Below are 24,423 nucleotides of genomic sequence, written 5' to 3'. Positions count from 1 at the left end.
AGATTGAGAAACTTAGCTCATTTTGGCACATATGCTTAGATATAAACAGTTCCTTTAATTACCAGCTTACAGTTATAAAATCCAGGAAATAAAGTCAGGAACCACAAATCAGAATAACCTCATTTCTCATGCAAAGAACTGTTGAACATGTAAGAAATACATTTTTAAAAACATAACAGATACAAAAATATATGTTTTAAGAATGTATTTAAAATCAAAGCAGCTTTATTTAAATTATATTATAAACTTGCCTCTTAATTCCAAAAAAAAGCTTTTGAGATCAATCAGAAGGTGGGCACAGTTAGCAAAGTCTGCTGCTCATGCTTTTAAAACATATTAAAATGTGATCATCATGAACTTGGAAGACCTAAGTTCTCCAAATATTTCCATGAGAACAATATTTTTTAAATATTTATTTTCTTCAACTGGCAAACAGAAAAGATTATCACAAAGACTGCATTTAGTCGTGAATCCATACAGGCTGTTGCCAGTTGATGAGATGCCATTTTTGCTTGGAAAAGCCAGTGAAAACCATATGCCCAAGCAAGGTTTTAGCAATCTTGATGTAAATTTACAGTGGGTATTTAGAATCACTAATTTACATAAGTCCAACTCTTCAGGCATTGCCCTTAAAAAAGTTGTGTTTTTTATTTTTTCCACCTTGATGCTATTACATGACAGAAATTAAATCTTCCTGTCAGTTTACTTACAAAAAATATCAACCTACCCTTCTGGATAAAGCAACATCATTTTATTACCTTCCCATTAGCTCTATTGATCTTATTCACAACTTCAGCAATAATGATCTTCTCATCCACAGCATCCTTCAGTTTTTTGTACTTGGGGTTCTTGCTGATCTCCAAGTAAGCCCCTTGGAATGGCTGCCCAACACTGCAAAACCAAGAGAATCAGAGTTCAATATGAATCTGACAGGAAACAGGCATTGCTCCAGGCTCCATGGAGCCAGGAGGCACTCCAAAATGGAAGCTTCCCTAATCCTGGATATGTCATCTTCCAGAGAAAGTCATCTGCTGCCTTGTTATTAGCAAAAGACCCAGACCCAGAGCCAAACAAACCAAACTTTGCTTTCAATTTCTCCCTCTTTGAAACAACAGCAAGGCGGACTGCTACATTATTGTATAACAGAATAGTTAGAGCAGTACATTGCTGAATGCAAATACATCAATATCACAGTGCTTGTTTATGCAATGTAATTTGTCCTCACTGCTGCTGAGGAGCTGGGAGCTGCAGCTCTTCTCCAAGACACCAGGGGTGGCACCAGCATTAATGCAGCGCAGAGGTGTTAGCATTGAATCTGTGCCATGAAGGCATACCACATCCATTAGAAAAATTTAGGAAGTGCGGCTACATCCCACAACACACTGTCCCTACAAAAGGAGAGAGGGGTGCTAAATGGCATGCAGTTTAGACATGCTCTCTTGTATATGTTAACAGCAAAGCATTAGTGAAGAATGAGAAATTCATCTCTGAAGATGGTAATAGGGTATTTCTTTTCCTGCTCTGGAAGCAATTCCAATTAAAGAGGCCAAATGGTTACCAATATCAGGCACATGCACATCCTTGTATACGCAATCAGTTTTGATGCAAAATCTCCCAGTAACAGTCTGTTTGCAAAAAGAGAGGAAATTCAACTTCCGAAAGAACAGCAGCTCTGTCTCTTTGCAGCATTTCAGAGAGACAATAACTCCCCTTGAGGATTCACTTGTTAGATGTGTAGCAGCTCTTCACCAGTACTTGCCGTTCTTGCAGCTCACCCCACTATTACCTTAGGGCCGTGTAACAACAGCTCCCCTATCAGTCACTGCTTGTTATGTTTGGAAGTCACTTTAACTAATCACTTTGATTAAATTACAGTCTAAGTACTAAATGCAAAGCTTTAGAGCCCAAAAGGAGCCCCTACATTATCTGGAAAAGCACTGCCTTTTCTAATCACATCTCCAGCACACAGGGAGAGAAAAGGAAGGGCACTGGGTTTTTAGTAATCTCCAGAAGTCCCTCTCTGCTCTTAATAATTATACTACACACAGAAAATTAGCCACATCCTTCAAATCATTATCATTCCAACTAATCAGAAACTTTATACAATAATTTTCTCCACCCTTAGGCCAATAAAAAAATCAACATGAGTTAATCAGCTCTGAACACAGTTCACAAGAGAAAAAGAGATGGAAATGTTTCTAAATCAGAGAGGGGTGGGGAGTGGGGAATACATTCTAACTTTCCGCTGAGTTGGCGCTTTCTGTTTTGATTTTTATTAATTAGCACTATGAAACCATAGTCACCAAAACCATGGGTTCCCTGTAGATTTTGTCCCTGATCAAGTGACAAATTAACAGTTACTTTCTATCACATTTACCACTTGGATAGAGATCACTCAGCTACATATTGCAGCAAAATACTGCATTGTTCAGCCTTGGTCTTTTCTGCATGTAAGTATGAAACAGGGATGCAAAATTCCTTCCTTCCCACACTGATCAGACAAGTCCAGGGGCAGCATCTTTCTCTTTTCCCAACAGCATAAAAAGGGATCACAAAGCAAATAAATGAGCAAACCACAAGCTGACATACACAGCCTTTAAATTAGTGATCTGCTGAAGGCCAGAAACCGAGCCCATGACAGGAAATAAAGGAAATGCCCCAGTAAAAAATGAAGAAAACAAAGCAATAAAATGCAAAGACACTGAAGCAGAGTCTCCCCATGCATGGAATTGGCCCCCTCAACTGTTGCTAGATCCTGGCCCTGCCCCATTTAACAGAGCTTTGCTCCTCTCTATTCAAACTGTGGCATACAAAAGAAATCTCTTTCAAGATGGACGATGCCTTTGTTTTCAGTGAAAACATTATTTCTCAGCTCATATTTACTTAAAAAAGTGCAATTCAACTTCTTTCAAAGACATACAACCTCTATTTTGTCATTTTACTGCATACACAAAACACACACATTGCTTAAGTAAAATCAGATACTGCTGCACTTTCCTGGGCAATGTCAGCTGCCCAGCAAAGACAAGAAGTTAGCAGATTCTAAGTGCTCAGTAATCTGGGAAATCAAAAAACTTCTAGAGAAGTTCCACATTTTTCAATAGTTTCCAGTAGAAAAAGTAAAAAATTCTAAAATTTAAATTAATGGTAAAGCACTTGTTAGAAAACTCTCCTTTCAGAAAAAAATACACACGTGCCAATGCATGTAACCTAAAATCCCCAGTCTTCCCATCCAAACATTACACTGATTGTATTAACTGGGAAGATAAGAGCGGTCCCTGGCACACCTCATCTGGGAGTGATGTGATCACCTACAGCCCTGCAGTTGTCTTTGCACTTATGGGCTGCAGGAACCAGCACGATGGAAACTAGGGAAAAGGATGAGTTACAAATTCTCCAAATTTTTACTGTGCAAGCCAGTCATGGGAGCTCAGAAGAAAAAAATGTCATGGTTTTGGGAAAGAAGTGCTCAGTATCACAGGATGAGAAGCTGCAACAACAGGCAAGCTAACTTAGAGGCAAACTGAGGTCAGTTAAGGAAATGATGGATCCATGATTTTTCAGCAGCCCCTACAGTAAAACATTATTGTGAAACTAGGAAAAGCTCTTTCTTGCCTAAGATAAAAAGAAAAATAGTTCACAGCTTCCTAAATGTATGTAAGGATATTGAATTTATCATACAGAAAAACCTGTGGAGTAGGGAATTACCTGGCTGGATATAAAGCCTTCTTGTCCTTGAAAAGCTCACTTGCTTCCAGTTTTTCTTCATATATAAGCTTCTGCTGATCTGTGAACTGGTCTCTGTACTTTTTACACTGCAAAACAAGGTATGTCAGACAAACCAAAAATTATCCTTCCGATTCTGATCTGAAGCAGCAACACCGCAAACTAATGTTTGCTTATTACTTGAGACAGTACATTCTTTGTATGCTTTTGAGGTGACTCAGCTCCATTCTACATGGCACTAGCACAGTAACAAGCTGCAGAGGTGTTTTCCTCCTTGCCCATTCTACATTCTTCCCAATTACACCAGAAAGAATCTCTACATCATCTCATTTAAGCACAACATGACTGGAATGCCACGCTAAAAGGGTTCACAGAACATGCAGTTCCACAATCGGGGATGCTTATGTAAGCAGACAAAGAAAAAAAACAGCTGAGAGGATGACTTTTGCAGGCTCAAAAGTTAAAATGGTTCCTTGATAATGCACAGAAAACATAGCCCACGAACTCAGTAAAATGTCTCATCAGCACTTATATTGATTCTCACCATTCTCTCCATTCAGAGATCCAAAACAAATTTCAGCTAACCTCAGCTCATAAGTAAAAAATTCCACCGAGTACTTCCAATGTTGGGCTGAGAGCTAGTCCCAGCCCTGGCCACAGACACAAGGACTATAAAGTACCAATTAACAGGCAACATGCATGTGGCTTTAATAACTAGTTAAAAGCCAAGGCAGGAAGCAATCGTCTTTCCCTAGCCCCAGGAAGAAATAGGCACGATAGTCATATCCCTTGAAGGCCAGAGACAATGATCTTCCAAAGAAAGAAAATCATCCTGGCTGGAATGGGAAGAAATGCTTCCTAAAAATAGGCTCTTCAGGAAGGAAACAAATCTGCTGACAATCATACACTGAATTTCTGTATAGACTGGACCAGAACGTGCCCTACCCTCCACAAATGGAAAATCCTCTTCAGTTCCTTGTGAGTTGAATCCAAGAAAAGGTAAGGTCTCGCTGGCCAGTTTTTATCTATTGGTGATAAAGATGGCATCTTATTCTTCATTTCCAAGAAGTATTTCTGCATCTGCGATAAAATTGAAGCAAGATGTTTTATCAATGTTTAAATACCAGAGTTACTGAAATAAGCATGAAAAAGCAGATGCTGTGTGATTAAAAGCACGGTTATGAAACTGCAACTCTCAGCTTTAATAAACATCAACAGATATTTAAGAAAAGCTGGCCATGTTGGAAAATGCAGATTTAGATGTCATGAGTGTGACAAATGCTTAGTTAGTGCCACTCCTACACCTTCAAAACGCTATTACTGTTATTCTTTCTTTACAATGTCAGAAAATTTGTCAGTTTTCTGTTTGCTTAGCTTGGACATTTCCTTTACAAAGACCACCAAGGCCACAAAACAACTGCTACTTTAGCAAGAAAATACACAAAAATTAACAGATAGTGTACATGTGCTTTGTATGGATATATACATACAAGTCTCTGAAGGGTAAATTCATAGATTTTTCTTCCAGCATTGGCTCTGAAGAATTTCCTGTACTCTCTACGGACCTGAAAATTTAAACAAACCCCCCAAAATGAGTATGAAGAATGAATTTGTTTTCACTGGTACTCTTATAAATCTTAATGGCAGAAAACAGTCAGAAAGCAGACAAACATGAAAAGTGTTCCCTGAAATGCAAACACTAAGTGGATACACTTAAAATATATGAACCAGGCTATGGACTAAGAGGTCAGAAAGTTACCTCAGATGACCTCAGTTACAGTCATCTGGAAGTGTGAGAGAGAATTTTAACTATCTTCCTCTGAAAACACAACACTAAATACTGTTGGATTCACAGAACTCTGACTATTTTCACGGCCTTTTTCATAAAGTGAGACTGAGCACACCCAATGTGAGACTGGAGATGAATGGGAAGCCCATACTCATGTCAGCGCTGAAACATCTGCCAGCCTTCCTCCAACTTTAAAGCAGCCTGGAACACACCTGTTAAGAGTTTGGAGCAAAAACCAGAGAAAACATCGTGGCTTTGCATAATTTACCCCAGAGCAAATTTAGCGGTTTCAGTGAACTTGCCATGTGTTGCTGAATTCACTGCAACCAAAAAATAAAGTGAGATTGTAAAGAGAAGGATGTGGGGAGACCTCATTGCAGCCTTCCAATATTTAAGGGGAGTTCATAAACATGAGGGAAACCAACGTTTCACACAGGTAGATGGTGAAAGGACAAGGAGGCAATGGTTTTAAACTAAAGGATGGAAGATTTAGATTAGATATCGAGGGGAAGTTCTCTACTGAGAGAGTGGTAAGGTGCTGGAACAGGCTGCCCAGAGAGGCTGGGAGGCTCCCTTAATAAGAAAAATTATTAGAGTCATTATTCGCTGATTTTCTGTAAAGTTCAGTGCTGTAGAACTGGTGTACATCCCCTACTGTATTCAAGAAATGTGTACATGTGGTACTAAGGGACGTGGTTCAGTGGGGAAATGTAGGTGGATGGCTGGACTGGATGACTTCGGAGGTCTTTTCCAACCTTTGTGATTCTATGATTCTATTTATTACTCAGTGATGGAAATTGGAACACTCGAAACCACTCCAGCCACCAACACCCCAAATCTCACTCTTCTCAGAGACTCTCTTTAATAATGGTGCTTTACATTCTCCTTTGTGAGCTGCAAGGTATGCAAATTAACTTGGAACACGGGGACTTGATACATGTCCACAGAGTCTACTGAAACTGCAGGGAGGCTGCAAAGCAAGTACTGACCAATGCAAGCGTTCCAGCAAAGCCTACCTCCAGAAAGTTGGAAAGCACCACAGATGGTATTAAAATCTACTTATACAACAGCAACAACAAAAAAGCCCTCAAGAATTACTAGCTTAATCTTGATCACTTGTATTAACTTTAATTCTTCACTTGTGTATATTTTGGGTGAAACTGCTACAACATAAGACAGAAGAGAACTGCCTGTAGTAACAGTGGTGAACCAGAACTACAGAGTGGGTTCTTGTTCAGAAAACTCTGCGTGTTTCAGGTGAGGTAAACATGCCACTTACACCATTTAAAAATATGCTGGAAAACCACACGACAGACAGGCAGAAAAACATTCTGGCTGCAATGTGCCTTTAAAGTTTTGGATTTATCAGTTTTCATTCAAATGCTGCTGTTTGATATGCAACAGCCTCTGAGTTGTCAGGAGGGACACTTTCTCATTCTAAAATGACAAAAACAGACCCACTTTGGCAGTAGTACTTAATGTGTGATTCTGATCTGTAAAAGGACTTCTTAAAATGGCTCCTTTGTATTTCTAGCTTTGCTCTCCACGTATATATTGTAACATAGTTTTTATATGCATAGCATGCCCATATTATATGCCATTTTAAAAGTTTCCTAAGAATTTACCCCCTTTTATTATTGGTAAAATCAATTTGAGAACACGGTAGCTGGACTTCTCATTACTGGGTTGTGGTTGTTTCCTTTCAGCCTTCTGTAGCCGACATAACCCCGTTAGCCAAGGAGGCACCCAAGCCAAACAACGATTTAGATTTCTGCAGTTTCTCAGGACTGCATCTGTAAAAGTACATTTGAAAATCTACAATGAGCAGAACCATGTCATGTAAATCTTTTGGGCACAGACCTGAAATATCTCAATTTGCCATTTTCATAGTCTACTTACAGAGCAGAACTACATTTTTCCAGATTACAAATGTGCTTTCTTTTGCCAACCAGTCCTTGAAAGCAAGGGACAGACAACGAAAGTCTATTGCACATCATAGCTCTGCTGGCAGGTCACGGCTGCCACCAGCCATAGGTGTCTGCATGCAATGCCGTGCCCTACACAAGCTCAGTGGTATCAGCCGTGGGCTCAGCATTCTGACATGAGTAGCAGTGACGGTCTGCAGTTCCTCTCTGCCTCCATTCAAACAAGCAGAGGTCACAAGAAGAAAATACATGCTTGTAATCTGTCCAGACAGGACCTCTGCCAACATAGGTCATGTTTATGAGTCTACAGCCATACCTGAGTCCCTTTAGTTTGAATGAGGCACATTCAGCTTACGAATTTTGCTGCAAAGTCAGTGAAAAAGTTAAGCAATGTAATTTCGTGCAAGAACATCCTTAATATCAATCCTCCACACCTACTGGATTAAGTGTTAGTACAGTGCCACGCTGTAATGAGTTCATGTAGGCAGAAGGGAGTGTTTGAGGAAGTACCTTCAGTCCAAGCCAGTAAGCCCAAATGACTGCAACAGCATGCTTACGCCTAGCCTCCTCCTTCAAGCGTTTCAATTCCCTTCGAGCCTAAAAGGTTTAGATAGTGAATAAAAGAGACAGCCCAATGCAGACAGCACAATGACCAGGAAAGGCTTCTCCCAAACAGAACAGCCAACTTACAACAACAGGTACAGAGAAATGGAAGAACAGTGTTTAACTTCCAAATCCCCTTTCGTTCGTGTGAATTGGTGCTAAACCACATATGAGGTCCAAAAAGCCTCAATTTGAACTTTTATTTTACAGATCAGAATTTTAACTGCCCTCTTATTTGCTGCCAGTGTTTCCATCTCATCCTATGTGCACACCCTTGCCATCAACAGTAAGTACCGCGTGATCAAAATGATGCCTATAGAAATAAGACCAAAATCTCACCATCTCAGCAGCAAGTGCTGGATCATAAGCCTGAAATTGTGTGTGATGATCTGACGAGTGCTGCACTGAGGGCTTTTATTCTGGAGGTGATTTTGATTTTTATGTACTTAAATAAAATTCTATAGCCTGGTAAATTATTCCTTTCTCTATGGAATGAAAAGGTAAGTCCCCCCAACATAGTGCCTTCCTACATGCAAACAGATAGGCACCCACCTACAATTCCTCAATAATCCCCATTTTAGGAAAGCAAATTGCAAAGCATTCTGAACACATATATGGGCAATTTAACAGAATCTTGTATTTTAGAGGATATCCGAACCTCTGTTTTTCAGTATGTGATTACAAAAATCAAATGGAATGAAGAGTTTCAATGGTATAACATCAGAGAGGCACAACAGCTCTGACAGTGTTGTCAAGTTGTATGCTGTTAAATGGACTTGTGCAGCTGCAGGTCCAGCCTATGCCTTTGATGAGGCTAGCATGCCACGCAGGCATTCACAAAAACACTTCTACTCATCTGAATGGAACAAAAGCTTCTACTATACTGTATTGGAAAAGTAAGGATTCTGCAAAGTTAGATAGTTGTCTGTCTTGTGAAAAGGAAGGAAACTGAGCACTTGAGGTCTAAGCTTTTCTTTAAAAGCAAGTGATTTCTGAAGATAACATTATCTTCTTATTAAAATCTTCTAAGTATTTAAATGATGAGCTCTAACACAATTAATACTATCGCATCGATTTCTGATCTTGTCCTTTCTAACTCCAAAGAACATCTTAAACTCAAGAAAGTAAACATCACCAGTGCAGTACTGATCAATTTTTCTGGTGAAAGGAACTATGGATAAAAATAAACTACCACTGTGTTGCATTTAAGTAGACAAAGAGGAAACTGTCAATTTTAGTAGCCACCTAAGCGTCAGGTTAGATGCATAGTCTCTCTGCAGGGAGGGAAACTCTGCACATTTGCTTTGACTTGAAGTGCTGCTATTCCATTGCAAATCTAACAGCTTTGTATCAAAATAGCAAAAGTCAAACTGCATTTCACTTCAGATGTGATGTGAGCACATTCCTACATCTCGTTGGCATGGCGATCAGACAGCACTTCCCACCCCATCCTAAACAATAACTGGGAGATGTTTTAAATGTAATGAATCAACAGAATATAATTTTCAAATAAGTTTTTACTAGTTGAAACCAATAAAATTTTGACCTCCAGTGAACAGCATTTCAAATGTTCACAAAACCCACAACTGCAGGCTGGGGATTAACAAGAATCTTTTAGTGGGACTTTGCTTCTGAAAACAAACAGCTGATGCTGGAATTCTTGGGATTTTTCTAGGGCTGTAAGTTCAGAATTGCAAACTAGCACCATTTCCTGCTGAAAGATCTGGTCATGAAGCCGTACTTTAATTGCAACTACTAAAATTTTCTTACTGGTTCAAATCACAACCAGAGAGTGAATTTAACCAATTAGAACGAATACTGAGTAAAATGAATAGCGTTGGTTTGAGCTTGTAAATGATGACGGCTCAGGGTGCAGAATATACAGCCTGATGAAAATCTCAATTAGACATCTAGGACAGTGTCACTGAAAGCACTTGTTAGGGGAGGGAAAAAAACACTGAAAACCCACAACCTTCTCTCCCCACCTCAAACTATGCTCTGCACATTTACAAGTAGTAAAATGCATTTCCTAATTTGAGAATACTGGAGTCTAGTCGTTTTTAATCTAGTCTAATGGCTTGTTAGTGCAAATCACTACTTGGCTGCCATGCATGGTATTTCCTACTCTACAAAACACTGATATCCAGAATGTTGTCAGATTTAACAACGGCGTGAATGGAAATGGAGGGAACCAACGATCATGCTCTACTATTTTTAAGTCAATCGTATTAGTTATTAATTCTCACTATTTACTACTGATTAATTGTTGATATCGTTGGGTAATGAAGGGGGGCACGTGACATGTGCATGAAATACCTTATATCCAAGCCAGTAAGCCCAAATAACAGCAATAGCCTGTTTATTTCTAGCCTCCTCCTTCAGTCGTCTCAGTTCCCTTCGTGCCTGCGATGTGTTTGAAAATGGGATACAGAAAAGCTTAGGGAAGAAAAGGTTACTGCAAGTTCCCAACGGTGACAGAAAGAAAAAGAAACCAGCCACCACAAAGAGCAAATATTAAAGCACGTCCCAGCTTCCCAGGCTGCACCAGCTAAAACACGTTAGCAGCAAAGAGGAAAATAACACCAGTAGCTTAAGCCACTGAAAATATTTCCAGCTAGCTTTGCCCTCAAGGGCCTTCCTCATTCTATAGAGAGACAGGTAGGTGCAGAATTTGTTACTGCTTTCTCACCTGGGTACCGTGCCAGTAAGCAGCAATTATTGTGGCAGCCTCATTACAACGCTTCTGGTGCTTAAGCTCCCGAAGAAGTTTCCGAGCCTGTAAATAATTGAAAATAATATGTAGCATCACCCTAGATCTCTTCATGACTATCTGCATAACGGCAACTATACTTCTTCTCCTCATACCATATGCCTTATCCCTTTACCAATAAATTGCTTATCCCTTTAGCAATAAATCACACGTAAATTACATGGTTGCAAGCGACACTTAAGGCTGCTGTCAAACCAGGCTTTTATCCCCAGCACTGCTACCACCAAACATTATGATCTCCACTGACAAATGAAAAAAAAACATAATTCAAGATGAGATGATGATTCGACTGAGTTCTCTTTAAATAACACACACGGGAAAAGACAGCACAACAACTTTTAGGCTGTCAGAATACTTCTAACTCATATTTACTAAACAAGAAAAAGATGGAGTACAACTTAAGAGAAATAATAAAACCAAATTATGCTAGTGTATTGACAACAGAGTTCAAAGCCCGCTGGACAGGAGAGGGCTGTTGACACCTATCGGTAGTAACTGCAGCCCCTTCCCTCTCCAATAGGAAGGGAACTGACTCCAGAACCAAAGGCAGCCCTCTCCTCCATAAACAGAGAAGAAAGTCACAGCCTGTGGGATGGAGAAAGGTTAATGAGAAAACAGAGGAGCCCAGGGACATCATTTTTCTGATGCTGAACAGCTTTAAGCATTGTTTTCATGGGAACTGTTAACCCCATTTTTGCCTCTCACTACTGCATCGCTCCTTAAGTCTGGCTTAAGAACACTGGTTGCAGGATTCTCCCTTTGCAAAGTACAAACCTCTGAGATGCAAAGTTGTCACAAACTGAAGACAAGCAAGCAATGGCAAGGCATTTGCTTACAGAAAGGATGACACGCTTTCACCCCTCCACTTAGTACACAGCAGAGAACTGAAGACATAACCCAAGTAATGTACAGCTCAAGTGATCCAGACTATTTAAACCCACTTTCAGCAACCCAAACTCATGCCAAGAAGTGTGAAAGGCAGAAGGCTTGGTGCCTTCAATTGTGTTTGCTTTCCTACTCTGTAACTCACAGGCACAGCCATAGCAAGAAGAAACTCACCTTCCACCCTCTGATGTATGACTGTATTATAACAGCTGAACTCCTTATCTTCTGATACTTCTTTTGTTGCTGTATAAAAAATGAATATATGATGCTTAGAATATTGTGTTAATAACACCTTTATTTACCTTCATGTTAAATATGAACAATTTCTGAACACTCAGATCAAAACACAGATTGTCTGTTTAACTTGAGAGGAATCAAAACCCATCAACAATGCTACATGGATAATGCCTCTCTCTGTGTACAAAAACAGTTCATGGTCAGCAGCACGAAAGTTACATGGATTAAATACTAACAGCTTTATTTGTCTTTCCCACCAGTAGGGCAGCATACAAACTCTCAGACATGCTCACATTTGTTGCCTAAGTTTTTCATTGCCTTTTCACAAGATTTATGCTGTTTCTATTAATTTAGGAAAAAACAAAACAAACAAAACTGAACATGTACTCCTGAACGACACATTGGGATATTATCCAAGTACAGCAAGCATTTTCCTACTAAAAAAACCTCAGTTCTCCAGTAGGCTACTGGACACTGTAACAGTGAATAATGGTTGACTTTGCAATATGGCTTCTGGGCTTCATGCTTGTGGACAGTGACGTGGACTTGGTTATGTATGGCAATTACATTTTCCATTCATTAAGATCATATGAGATCTCAAATGAGATGCATGGGCACAATGCAATTTTGTACTGGTGTTGCTTGTAGAAACAGTGTATTCAATTGCAAAAATTCATAGAAAAGAGTTTAACAATGTAAAAGCATTTCTTCTCAGATGTAAATAACTACACTTCTTTGCAATAAAAATATAAGCATATTTTGCTTTCATTATCCAAGATAATCGAACCAAACATGAATGGCTTTCAAGGTGACAAATGAAAGTGCTCGTGAAATGAAATGAGCAACTGTCAGTTCTGCACCTTTCAGTTTAAGATGCTTTCTCCCTATTTCATGTGATATTTTATCAAGCTTTCTAATACAAGAAAGGAAATACACTTTGACATCTGAGACTTTAAAACTTGACAATCTATCTGTTGTGTCATGTGCTAGTCACTAACGAATGAAAAGACAGCTTGGAAGACCCAGCCTACAAAAAGATCTGTTTGAGAACTGCACCGGTATGAATTACTAAACTATGATACTTATGGGCTATAATTAAAATAAATCCCTGAGATCCTCCCCGGCAGCATTCTTGAGCCTCAAATACAAAGGTCCAAATAAGGCAAAAATACAAATGCCTTAGAAATGACTGAATTCCATAGAATCACACATGTATATTACCAAACATTTTTTACACATTAGCCATATGCTTTGGGAGCAGCACAGCATTTAGTTCAGCTAAATGGAAAAGGCTGGGCCACAAAATCCTGCTCTCAGAGCTGAAGGACTTGAAGGAGCTTTTTAATTATTTAAGCAAAAGCACAAAGGAAATATTTAAAATTTTTCTTTAATGTATATTTTTAGTATTTAAATATTAGTATAAAATTGAATTCTTTCTACACAACTCCATACATAGGAAAGGAAGTTATGAAAACTCATTAAACAATAAAAAGATATGCTCCCCTTACCCCTGCCAGTAATTTAGTAAGGATAATGTCTTACTGCGTATCTCCTGAACCAGGCAGCAATCACAATCTGGCTTTTTTTCATTAACAAGAAGTGTGTGCGGCACTTCCAACCTCTGTAAATCTTCTCAATGAGAGTAGCCAAGTCCTCCAACCGCTGCTTTCTCAGATCTTCTAGTTTGAAGAGCTGGTTGTATTTTTTAGGGTTTTGTTTGACATTGGCAGAAAAACAGAAGGCAACAAAAGACCAAAAAGCCCATAAGTAGAGTTATTCAAAGCAAAATCTCTCCTTTATTCAAGTCCCCCCTTTAGACACCTTTTAGTTTATTTACCTCCTGTGATGTTGGCAGACACATCAACAGTTTTGTGAAACCCATGCTGCTGTAAGTCAGGACATGAATGTTAGATTAAACTGAGGCTGACAGCTATTGTAGAGAATTGACTCTCCTTCAGTCTTCATCAATGTTCCTTCATCCCAATTTAATGGGTCTAACATTGAACAGTTAGCTTTTTTTCATGCTATATACTCCACCAACCACTGTATCTAGCAAAATTAGTAGGAACATGCTGGCAAATTATGCACGCCATAGCAGACTATCCTCATAAAAGATGTCTTGATTTTGCATAGGAAGACATTTTTCACTTACCGTTCTTGGGTTGCGGATGAATATCTTTGATCTGCCAAATGAAAATTCTTCTTCAGGGATTTCCAATTCGTTAAACAGTACCTCTACACCAGCCCTAGTAAGAAATAAATGAGCTTAACAAACATGACCCCCAGCTCTAAAACTTCTTAGTTTACATATTCACAGATTAATTTCTGGAAAATAGATGAAAGCTTATTTTAAATTCTTAAATAGTGCTTGACATAAGCAGATTAAAAACCTAGCTCGCTTACTTGCTGCTTATTTAGCTAAAGGCAAGAATAATCACGGTAAAGATTCAAAATCATTTGATGAAAAAGGAGCAATTTTCATTCAGCAGCATCAGCAACGGCCTATTTTTTTCCCTCCTACTTTTATAATGATTTTGAACAACAGTAATTTTTAGACCCCTGAAAAGGGTAGGGTTTCCAATGAAGGAACTCATGCAAAGTCCAAAACGATTCTAAGGGGATGAAACAAGTAAAACACTTGAGCTGCACCAGCTTACTTGTCGATTTGCTACTAAAATACTTGAATTTTCATTAAATAAGAGAGAATTAAATTTGTTTTTAAAGGAAAATATATCTGAATGTATGGAAGACAATTATTCTATTCACTGAAATGGGAGAGTTGAGAAAACTGCAGTTCTCCTACCTGGCTGGCCCTCTCCAGTGGGGCCACGTCTGCTTGCACAGCATTTTGTATCTTTCCAGGCATGGCTCGTATGCCTGCCTGAATGCATACCCTGCCCTTCTAACCCGGACATTCTCCAGAAGACCGAGGTAGCGGATCTGGTGGCACACCAGGGCATCATTGAAAATGTGTGCAGCCTTTTTGTCATTGGGTTTGATGCACCTGGAAAAAGAAATTAACAATGACACTGGATCACAGCCCTGCAAGTCAAAAGCTACCACTGTAAACTGTAGGTTACAACAGACTTATTCTCGAGTACCGAAATATCATTTAACTCAGCCAAATGCAAAGTCACTGAATTCATCACAGGGTCATTTACCTAATGTAGTTTGGATTTTTTGTCTGGAGATTTTTCATCAAGGTAGCAACTGAAGCCTTGAACTGTGATCCTGCTGTCGGTGGTCTCTTGAGATTGATCTTGGCAGGGTTACCTTCAGGGAACAGTGCTTTGATAAGAGAGTGACTGGCCTTCCACATAGCCTGGGAGAGGTCCCGGTACAGAAGATCATTATTTTTATCAACAAATCCTTCCACCTGGTACATAACCTGAACAACAGAGAAAAGTCTCATCAGACCATGTTTTGGACAGTAGGACGTAGGCCATTTCCAAATTGCACTACAACATTGATTTTTCTTCTTTCTCACTATTCAAGACAACTGAAAGATCTCAGCAGCAAATAGCTATCCATGCAAGTCCTCAGGGGACTTTTATTCACAAGAACTCTCACCAGGAAAACAGTCCAACGACAACAATCATAAGTGCAAAGCCTTGACCAGCAGATGAAGACCCTGGAAGCACCCAGATGAACTTCATGTAGATCTCAGAGCATGGCTGGCTTTTTAAATTTAATTTTATTAGTCATGACAAGTCATCAGGCTGATAATACATATTTGTCAGCTTCATGATTTCACAGTTAGTTCTTTGCAGGTATGTACTATGTATGCTGACCATCACTCTACTACTGCCAGTCATATTTTATGCAACAGCAAGGGACTGTCAACTTGGATGATTTTTTGTTTAGAGAACACATTTCATGTTTCTGACAGGTGTGGTAAATGCCATTAGTGACAAAGCTCTTCGCATGAGCTTGCTTAGATTTCTCAACAGAAGGGTCAAATTTTTGTTGTCGAGTGACCAGATCAAAATGTTCTCCGCTGAGGATGGAAAAACAATCCCAAAATAGTTGGAATTTACTGACCGCTCTGTTGTGCAAATGAATATCAGTAACGACTGAAGACTCTCACTGGCTGCTAAGACACAATCTGTTTGCAATCTTTCCAAAAGCACTGGGATATTTTAAATTCACCTGGAATTTTGACAACCAAATAAATATCTAAGTATTACTCCCTGACAGATGATAGAAAGTTAAAAAATGAATGGCTGCCTTGAAGGCTGAAAGTGTGGCATTTCTAGTGCTACTTTGAAAGGACAAATTATCAATCTACTCCAAATTTTAAAATTGAGAAAAAAAAAAAAAACTGGGGGAGAATTAAACAGAATCAGGAAAATGAAAAGGTTTCCGAATATTCTTTAGTCTGTGAAATTAACAGTTCAGCAGTATTTTCAACCCTATTTTTGCTTGAAAAAAATAGTTTGTCTCCTTTCTACAAGCAATAGTTTTGATATTAGTTAATAAAAAGTCACATTGAACTAGACATTAAAACATTCATCAGGAGTGCATTTATACGTACAGCTTATCTTGTAAGAAGCAAAATGCATTTGCAAGCCTTCAGTATAGTTTTCTCTTCCAACTGTTTCAACATACAGACTTTCAAAACAAACTCAGTTCCTTCATATGTACAAAAACTCAACTTTCTCATCACCCTAGCTATAGATCATTGCCATAGCTAACGACTGCAGCTAACTCAATGACAAAGAATACACTTTTCAAACTGTCCTGCCTTCAGATGTGCGTGACTTTTTGTCATTCTAAACAGTGCTGTTGTTTTCATAGACCCAGCAGCACAACTGTTCTACCACCAAAGCCCTTGGGACATCAAGCTCCTCTGCTGAAAGAAGCCCTGCCTTTGGTTTTGGCTAGAGCAGTATGATGTCTGAAAACCTTCAGCCAAAACCAGTATCTTAGGCTCAAAAGTGAAAAGATGAAAGGAGGCCTGGATTTTCTGACCAACTATTGACTCAGGTAAACCTCCTCCATGATCATAATGTAACTTAATAATAGAGCCTTGCCACTCTTCCAAAGTTTCACACAGGACCAACGCTCTCCAAACACCACCGAGTCCAGGTCAGTAGGTACCTTGCCAGCATAATGCTGAATCCTGAAGCAGCTGTGAGGCAGGGTGGTGTCATTAAGGAACCGGGAGCACTTGCTCATCCTGCTTTCAAAATGCTGGTGGGTAGCACAGACTTGGTTCAGCTTTTCTAAAAAGGTGTCATCGGTGACAGTTCCTGGTCTCAGGCACTCCTCGTCAAGCATGGCCAAGATCCCAGTTTGGTTCTGAAGTTTCAAGATAAAAGTATGAGTGTCTGTTTTCATCATATTTACATGAATATACAAAAATGAGATTGATCTCTTCTGTTAGACCAGAAACACGTCCCTCCAAACCATCTCCATTGGCCAGTTCTCTTTTCCTCACCCATACTCCCAGCAGACCTTCAGCATCTCAGTTTTTGAAAGACTGCTTCATAGACTGGAATCCTCCAAGTTCACCTTAGTTGGCAATTTCATGTCTGTTACTCAGACCACAGAAACTCCAACTTAAATGAAAGTAGCTAGTTTATGGATAAAAACAGCATACATTTTATATTGATAACTAACAACTGTTCTGAATGTTAAGGAATTTGCTGTGCTAAGTCCACAGGAACTCCTATTAGATACAAGGATTTGCTGTATCTAAAGTGCTCAATAACAAATCATGGAATTCTCTGGTTTCCACAGAAAAAAAATGCTATTATTTTCAATACAGCATGCGATATCTCGCAATGAAAACTCTGCTGCTAAGTGTAAACATTTAAGTTTTGCATTTTATTTCTCTCACATAGGTGCTGCTGATTATTCCTAACACAGAATAATATCTAATCTTTTGAAAAAAAATTAATAAAATGAACGTTTACCATTCAAAATAAGATTATTAATACAAACAAGGGCTTGTTTTATCTTAGTGAGGATGCATATCAAAGCTAAGTATAGTGAGGACGTGTACAGATGTTATGGTTAAATTCAATACATGCATAAAAATCATTCAAAAAAGATTACTGTAAATAACTTACATTTTCTATTAGGTCACAAATTATAGCATTGTTGAAATACTCAATATGTGTCCACTCAATTCCCTATAAGAAAAAAGAAAAAGTCTGAACAGGAAAACAACAGTTGGAGCATTTCCTCTAGGCAACTTAAATTATATTCCAGTTAACTATTTTTGAATTTAGTTCTATATGCTTACCAACATCTTATTTATTAAGAAAGAAATGCAATCGTCTCCTGCTAACATTATCTGCACAAAACAGCTGCCCTTGAGCAGCAGCCAAAGCCACTCTCCATTCCTTTCCCCCTTTGGTGTCAACTTCCCATGCACTCCCCTGGAGAAGGGCCAGCTGTCTCCTGCCCAGCCCCAGCTCTGCACTGCTCTCTGCACGCTCCCACTGCTCAGAAGGGAAGAAGCCCATCTCAGGGCAAACATCTGAGATCAACATTCTAAGCTCTGAGGGGTTTTGTTGTTGTTTTTTGTATTTTAATGGGAGAAGGAAAAAGGGCTAAATTTAGATGAGACCATCTGAAAAAATCCAGAGTCTGGCAGTTGTTCAAATATTCCTAATATCCAAATATATATATATATATATATATATATATATATAGTTTTACAAATATCAGCAATAGCATTTCCAGGATGAGATGCTAATGCACCTGGAGATAACACAGGTAAAGGACTGGAAAAAAAAATTCTTAATTTGCATCCTGCAGTGACATCTTACAATTTAGATTTTTCAGAGTGCTCAAAATATCACTAAAGAAGCAGATTGCAGTGATTACGCTTCAAAAATTTTCACACTGAATGCCAAAGACAAAGAAAGCTTCATGTTATCCTCAAGAACATAAAGCAGGAACTTCATTCCATTTTCAGAAACGTGGGTACAGCAAAATAGTATCATCTATAAAGCCGCTCCCCTGAAAAGAGGTTCAAGCATGCACCAATGTGGCTGAATGGAGATGATGGGAAGAGGAGAGGATAATGAGAGATGGTTTAAGTGTTACCTCTCGAATGTATTCCTCCTGCTCTTCTTTGAGGGTGAGTTCAATGAAGATCTGCTGCAGCTTCTCATTACAGTAGTTGATAATGAATTGCTCAAAGCTGTTGTCCTGTCAGATAACACACGTTTGCAGTATGAACACACTGGTGTTGAGTTGCAGTAAGTTCCTGCAGCAGCTGCAAGTCAGCAAGCTGCTTTATCAACTCCTAGTTTTGCAGTATTTTACTGATAATGAAATCAGTTTGGAAAATTTAGACCAAATCCTTCTCTGAGTCTTTCTTCCTCCACTGGAAGAAATCAGTGGCTTTGTAGGGCTCTATTGGTGATGCCTCTGTACTACTTCTTTGGGATCTATCATAGGGACACCTATAGTGCCAGGGAACAAACAGTTTTGCTGTGCTAATCTGTCCCCATACATAATACACGGTCTCCTGCAGGTCCTGGTAAGTAAAATGGTATTAGCTCTTTTCCAACCAGGATCAGCCAGTATCAAACAAGGTATCCTACTTCATTGCAGACTGAGGCCCACACTGCTAAGATATGATAACCTTCAGAGGTCAACTTCACCTCTTCCCCATCAACCAACTGTTTGACAACCTGCGCTCTGAAAGGATGAGAATTTGAGCTTTATCAATCAAAGAACCTTTAAAAGGCTGACTTCTACAAAACCGGCTTGGGGAGAAGCATGTAAGTAACCCTTTGCAGAAAGAAATGGGAAACAAGAGCCCCAGGAAAAGGTGGTGGCAGAGGTGAGACACCACCACAGAGCACTTCCAGGAGGACACATGGCAGGACTGCAAACAGTGAGCCCCAAGTACCCTAGGTAGGGCCCTTACGTTCAACCAAACATCCCCAGGGCCAGGACTGCAGGATAAAGCTGGGGTTCACTACATCTCCATGATGTTAAATGAGTGCAACAGGGAGATGAGGTGCCCACTTTGAGGACCATTTCCAAAGGAAAAGGGAATGTCAGCCTCCTTGCATTTTTTTTGGAGTGCTTACAAGAGTCATTACTATTGTAAGAATTCCCAACATGCATCTGCAGAAATAATTGCAATCAGCAGCTATTTTGGATATCTATTCCTGGTGTCTTCTGGGCTTTGTGGCTGGGTTCCCCCTCCCTTCTTTATATTAATTGCTATTCATCAAGAGCCCTCCAGTTATTTAGGAAGCCTGAAATTTTACATAATAAACCACTATGCGTTTTTAGACTATGAAAGAATTCTGCTATACATTACCTGTGAAGCTCAAGTTACAAGAATACAATTTTTTTTTTTTTTTTTAATGACCACAGGCAACTGCAATCATTTAAAACCTTAAATTAAGGATCTGGTCACTAAAATAAGATTAAAAACACACAAGCAGATTAGAAAATGTTTAGGTAGCACAGATTACTTCTATCATTTTAGTTTTAGGTAAAGCAAAATCACAGCTGATCACCCCAAATTCTCAGCCGTATTAAATTCTGCCCCTCACACCAATTGCAATTATCAGTCAGAGATTGCAAACTTGCACAGCTCTAGATGAGAAAGTCAAAATTTAGCATGCAACAAAACCAGCACTGCAAACAAGTTGTACTTACTGCATTCTGTTGGAAAAAGAAATTACATAAACTGCGGTCAATACTTAAATCACTTCCAAAGAAACACAGAGCAAAAACACCTATTAGCATTTATATGGTGTACCAAGTAAAATAGCAAAACAGCTTGGTTTTGCTTAGTTGTATTTGTATTTCACTGAAAACGTGAAGTGCTACATAGATGGTATATATTATATGTGTATAGATGTGTATGTTTAGATTCAGTTCAAAGACTCCTAAATAAACCAAGGGATTGGGGCGCATCACCACGTAACACAGAGCAGTGCTTCTGCACTGTCACATCTCTAAATCAGAGCAGACCTTTTGACTAAAAAAGCCATAAATATAACCTCTGGTAGATAAACCTCAGTAAAAGGAAAGGGGAGTGGGGGAGGTGGGAGAGATCACTTTAAGAATGAGTAAAAGCCTATGTGACACATGCAGATAAGGCCTTCACTTTAGATATACTTAGTCTGACGTGAAAAAACCCCAACTAACACATCACCTTGGCAAGAGGAAGGGTTGAGCATCCCCATCTTCCTGCCAGGTACATACCACTGACTCAGAAAGACTGTTTTCCCAAAAGCCCACATTATTCTGATTGCAAGGACAGCAGGGCTTATATTTCACATGCTACACATAGTCTTCAAAAGAGGATAGAAAACAGACTGCAAATCCAGCTAAAGCATCTCACTGAAAGGTCATTAACAATATATTAAAGTAATTGCTAGGTGCTTTCCTGATTTGCTCCGTATCTGTGATATATATGTCCTGCCAGAGAAAGGCAAACCAAAATCCACAGAGCTCTTTGGAAATCACTTAATTTAAGCTAGAAAATCCTGCCAAGCCACTGAGAATTGCTATCCCAGGAAAACAGGCACTGAAGATCAGGCGTGATTTTGGCTTTTGTGTGCAACACAGAGCAAAAGGCTAGCAGTTAATTACAGCACAAAATGAGGGAAAACGTCTGGAATTACTGGAGTATTGAAAACACTTGACTCTGAATAAACCAGGAGACATTTGGTTAGCTAATTGCAGTTCAGAAAGTGGCATTTCCTTTCATGGATTTTAAGAAGCACTGTGAAGAACTGTTTGGAGTGCTTATTTCTGGGCTAATCTGAATAAAAAGATGGAGATTCTGTGAATTTATTCATTCTTGTTGTAAAGCTATAGATTTTAATTGCATAAGGGCCTCACAAACCATATGCCGGTGCATGCAAATTGTAAAGAACTGTCCCTCACTATTCTAATGATGGCTCCTTGATTAATGTGGTAGAGATAGGAAGAGGTCTAAAAGACTTTCTTTTTTTCACAAGATGATAGGGCGTGATTGGCACCAGCGACAGCACACCACAAACCCAGCCAGGAGAAACAGGCTGGGAGGGCCCTGTGACCTGAGATTCTATTTACTCCTTGTGCTGAACATCCTCCTCAAGTTACAGAAAGAGCCTTCACAAACAGCAAATTTCAATACTCTTAGGAAATTTCAGGGGAAAAAAACAAGAGAAGTACTTAGGCTAGCACTTCCCAAATATCGCAGAGTGCCTGTTTCTTTTCCAGGCTGTAATTTTGCTGCTTTAATGCTGCAAGCATCACTTCAATTGCTGCTTTTTTATAGCAGCATTTCATAGCATCCCTCTGAAGCCACTGTCAAATACAAAACGTAACCTTTTGGGAAGAAAAAAACACTCAGTCTCTCGAATGAAATTAAAGGCGCTGGGAAACACAATGTCACTTGAGGTAGATTCAGATCAAGAAACCACCCACAGCTCACTCCATCAACCTTTTATTGGGTGCAACAATAAATTTAGACAACAAAAAAATGCACAGACAGAAATCAAAGCCTGCTTCAGCATGTTTTTCACCTCACCACTAATGGCACTTTGCTCCCCCAGCTTTATTCTTTATCAGCTTTCAAACTACTGGGCATCAGGGTGGCAGTTCATCAGCACCAAATTCTTGACCTCTAAACAATTATGCTCCATACAAAAATGTAGTACTTACATAAGGAAACAGATGGTGACATACTCACGGAGATGTTAGAGTCAATCATGAAAAGAGAAAATCTGAAGTTTGGAACCACCAAGATTACAAGAATTACACATGCATGCTTAAAAGTCCATAGAAAATTCATTTGTTCTTTAGCCATTTTCCTAATTTCTTCTTTGGAAGATTTCCGTCATGCAAATGACGGAATAATATGAAAAAAAGCCATCAAATTACATGTGGATATTCCTGGTCTTATGCACCGTTAAACCAGCAAACTACCAACGAGACCATATAAAAGTATTTCTATCAAAAAAAGAAAAAGAAAAAGAAAAAGAAAAAGAAAAAGAAAAAGAAAAAGAAAAAGAGAAAAAGAAAAAGAAAAAGAAAAAGAAAAAGAGAAAAAGAAAAAGAAAAAGAAAAAGAAAGAGTAGTGGGCAAAAAGTGTCCCCGTGGATTCAGGCATAACTGTTTCAATATGCTGATGTTCAGGGTCAGTTCTTGCATTACATCTACGGACTCCAAGTATTGAAAACAACAGGGAATTTTCTTAGGAAAACTAGCTACCTTCTGACCTTCTTCCTCCATAAAGAACTCAAATGCATTTTTGAGTAGCCAGGTTCCAGTGATTTCTAGAGACACAGAGGAAACTAACAGACTTAGTTTTTAATCAAAACTGGGTATCTGGGGTATTTTTTTTATACTAGTAAGTAGGAATAGGTCACCTCCCTAATCAAGTCTGACTGTAAGCATTCTATTTTCTTGGATCCTCTCCACTATTTTCCATAAATCAAGAATATTACATTCATCACAGTGCACAGACTCAGCTACGTCACCAATATCACCAGTATCAGCCATTTGCAGGACGTTTCTCATCTTTTCCTCTTCTTTCTTAATCCTTCACCCCAACATTTCTCACTGAGAGCCAATCCCAAAAGATGCATACTGGTAGCCAACATCCACACTGACCAAAAGGTGCTCAGTAGCACCTCTTCAAACACCATATACAAGCAACACATACAATGAAAAAAAGCCAAGACTAGTATTTAAAGGAAAAGCACTGTTTGCATCAAAACCCAAACATTTGAATTTTTGAAGTTGCCTGCTGAAATCAAAGGGAAAGATGACATTAAAATAAACCTGATCAATATTGGGGGAAAAGAAAGAGACAGATGCTTCTGGTGTAACACACGCATCCACAGAAAGTAATTTTCAACCAATGCACCCCCCCCCGGGCATCAGAAGCTCCTAAGCTCCCTCTGCCATAGGGAGCCAAGGTAGTTCAGACCCTGAGCTATCACTGGGGTTCCTTATAGAACAGCCAGATGGCAAAGGCAATGAAAAAACACCTGTGTGCTTGCTTCAGTGAGATGAGTGGTGGAATGAAGTCCCTCTAGGACTAGAGGGAATGGCTTCAAGCTGTGCCAGGGAAGATTCAGGCTGAACATAAGGAAATACTACTTCTCTGAAAGGGTGGTGAGACACTGGAATGGGCTGCCCAGAGAGGTGGTGGAGTCACCGAGCCTGGTGGTGTTCAAAGAGCATTTGGATGTTGTGTTAAGGGACATGGTTTAGCAAGAGCCATTGGTGAAGGGCGAATGGTTGGACTGGATGATCCTGTAGGTCTTTTCCAACCTTAGCGATTCTATGATTCTATGATTCTATGAATGGTGAAAACAGCCAGCAAATTCCATTTATACCCTCCTGTGGTGTCTGGGGATAGAAATTTTTATGTATGACCACAGAGGCATGTAAATGAGATGAATCTAAGAAATATAAATGCTGGGAAATGAAAATTAGCAAAATGGGTATCGTGTATAGAAAGAAAATGAGAATAGAGGCTCTTTATCTTATAAAACAATGTGCTA

The 24,423-nt window shown here is 39.2% G+C and overlaps 1 protein-coding gene and 1 long non-coding RNA gene across 23 annotated transcripts in view; one reads left to right on the top strand and one right to left on the bottom strand.

The window, feature by feature from the left end:
• Nucleotides 1-24,423, bottom strand: part of MYO1B (myosin IB) — a 117,731-nt gene that overhangs the window by 6,507 nt on the left and 86,801 nt on the right. For 11 of the 22 annotated variants that reach the window (XM_046944053.1, XM_046944051.1, XM_046944054.1 and 8 more), the window contains 16 exons: nucleotides 20,573-20,578; nucleotides 18,995-19,099; nucleotides 18,010-18,072; nucleotides 17,036-17,236; nucleotides 15,097-15,323; nucleotides 14,739-14,939; nucleotides 14,088-14,181; nucleotides 13,478-13,627; nucleotides 11,873-11,941; nucleotides 10,733-10,819; nucleotides 10,360-10,446; nucleotides 7,951-8,037; nucleotides 5,217-5,291; nucleotides 4,672-4,806; nucleotides 3,709-3,815; nucleotides 759-891 (listed from right to left, as the gene is read on the bottom strand). In XM_046944053.1, coding sequence (XP_046800009.1) covers nucleotides 759-891; nucleotides 3,709-3,815; nucleotides 4,672-4,806; nucleotides 5,217-5,291; nucleotides 7,951-8,037; nucleotides 10,360-10,446; nucleotides 10,733-10,819; nucleotides 11,873-11,941; nucleotides 13,478-13,627; nucleotides 14,088-14,181; nucleotides 14,739-14,939; nucleotides 15,097-15,323; nucleotides 17,036-17,236; nucleotides 18,010-18,072; nucleotides 18,995-19,099; nucleotides 20,573-20,578 — 1,827 coding nt within the window. The remainder of the gene's footprint in view (nucleotides 1-758; nucleotides 892-3,708; nucleotides 3,816-4,671; nucleotides 4,807-5,216; nucleotides 5,292-7,950; nucleotides 8,038-10,359; nucleotides 10,447-10,732; nucleotides 10,820-11,872; nucleotides 11,942-13,477; nucleotides 13,628-14,087; nucleotides 14,182-14,738; nucleotides 14,940-15,096; nucleotides 15,324-17,035; nucleotides 17,237-18,009; nucleotides 18,073-18,994; nucleotides 19,100-20,572; nucleotides 20,579-24,423) is intronic. The other 11 variants (XM_421901.8, XM_040704017.2, XM_025152506.3 and 8 more) reach the window with 7 other exon arrangements.
• LOC121111240 lies at nucleotides 6,313-9,325 on the top strand. The gene is made up of 3 exons (XR_005861547.1): nucleotides 6,313-6,560; nucleotides 6,691-6,772; nucleotides 8,254-9,325. It is a non-coding gene; the product is annotated as an uncharacterized LOC121111240 (long non-coding RNA).

The sequence above is a fragment of the Gallus gallus genome, chromosome 7 (genome assembly GCF_016699485.2).
Source record: "Gallus gallus isolate bGalGal1 chromosome 7, bGalGal1.mat.broiler.GRCg7b, whole genome shotgun sequence".
In the NCBI taxonomy this organism is placed as follows: Eukaryota; Metazoa; Chordata; class Aves; order Galliformes; family Phasianidae; genus Gallus; species Gallus gallus.
This window is presented reverse-complemented; position numbering and strand designations above follow the sequence as displayed.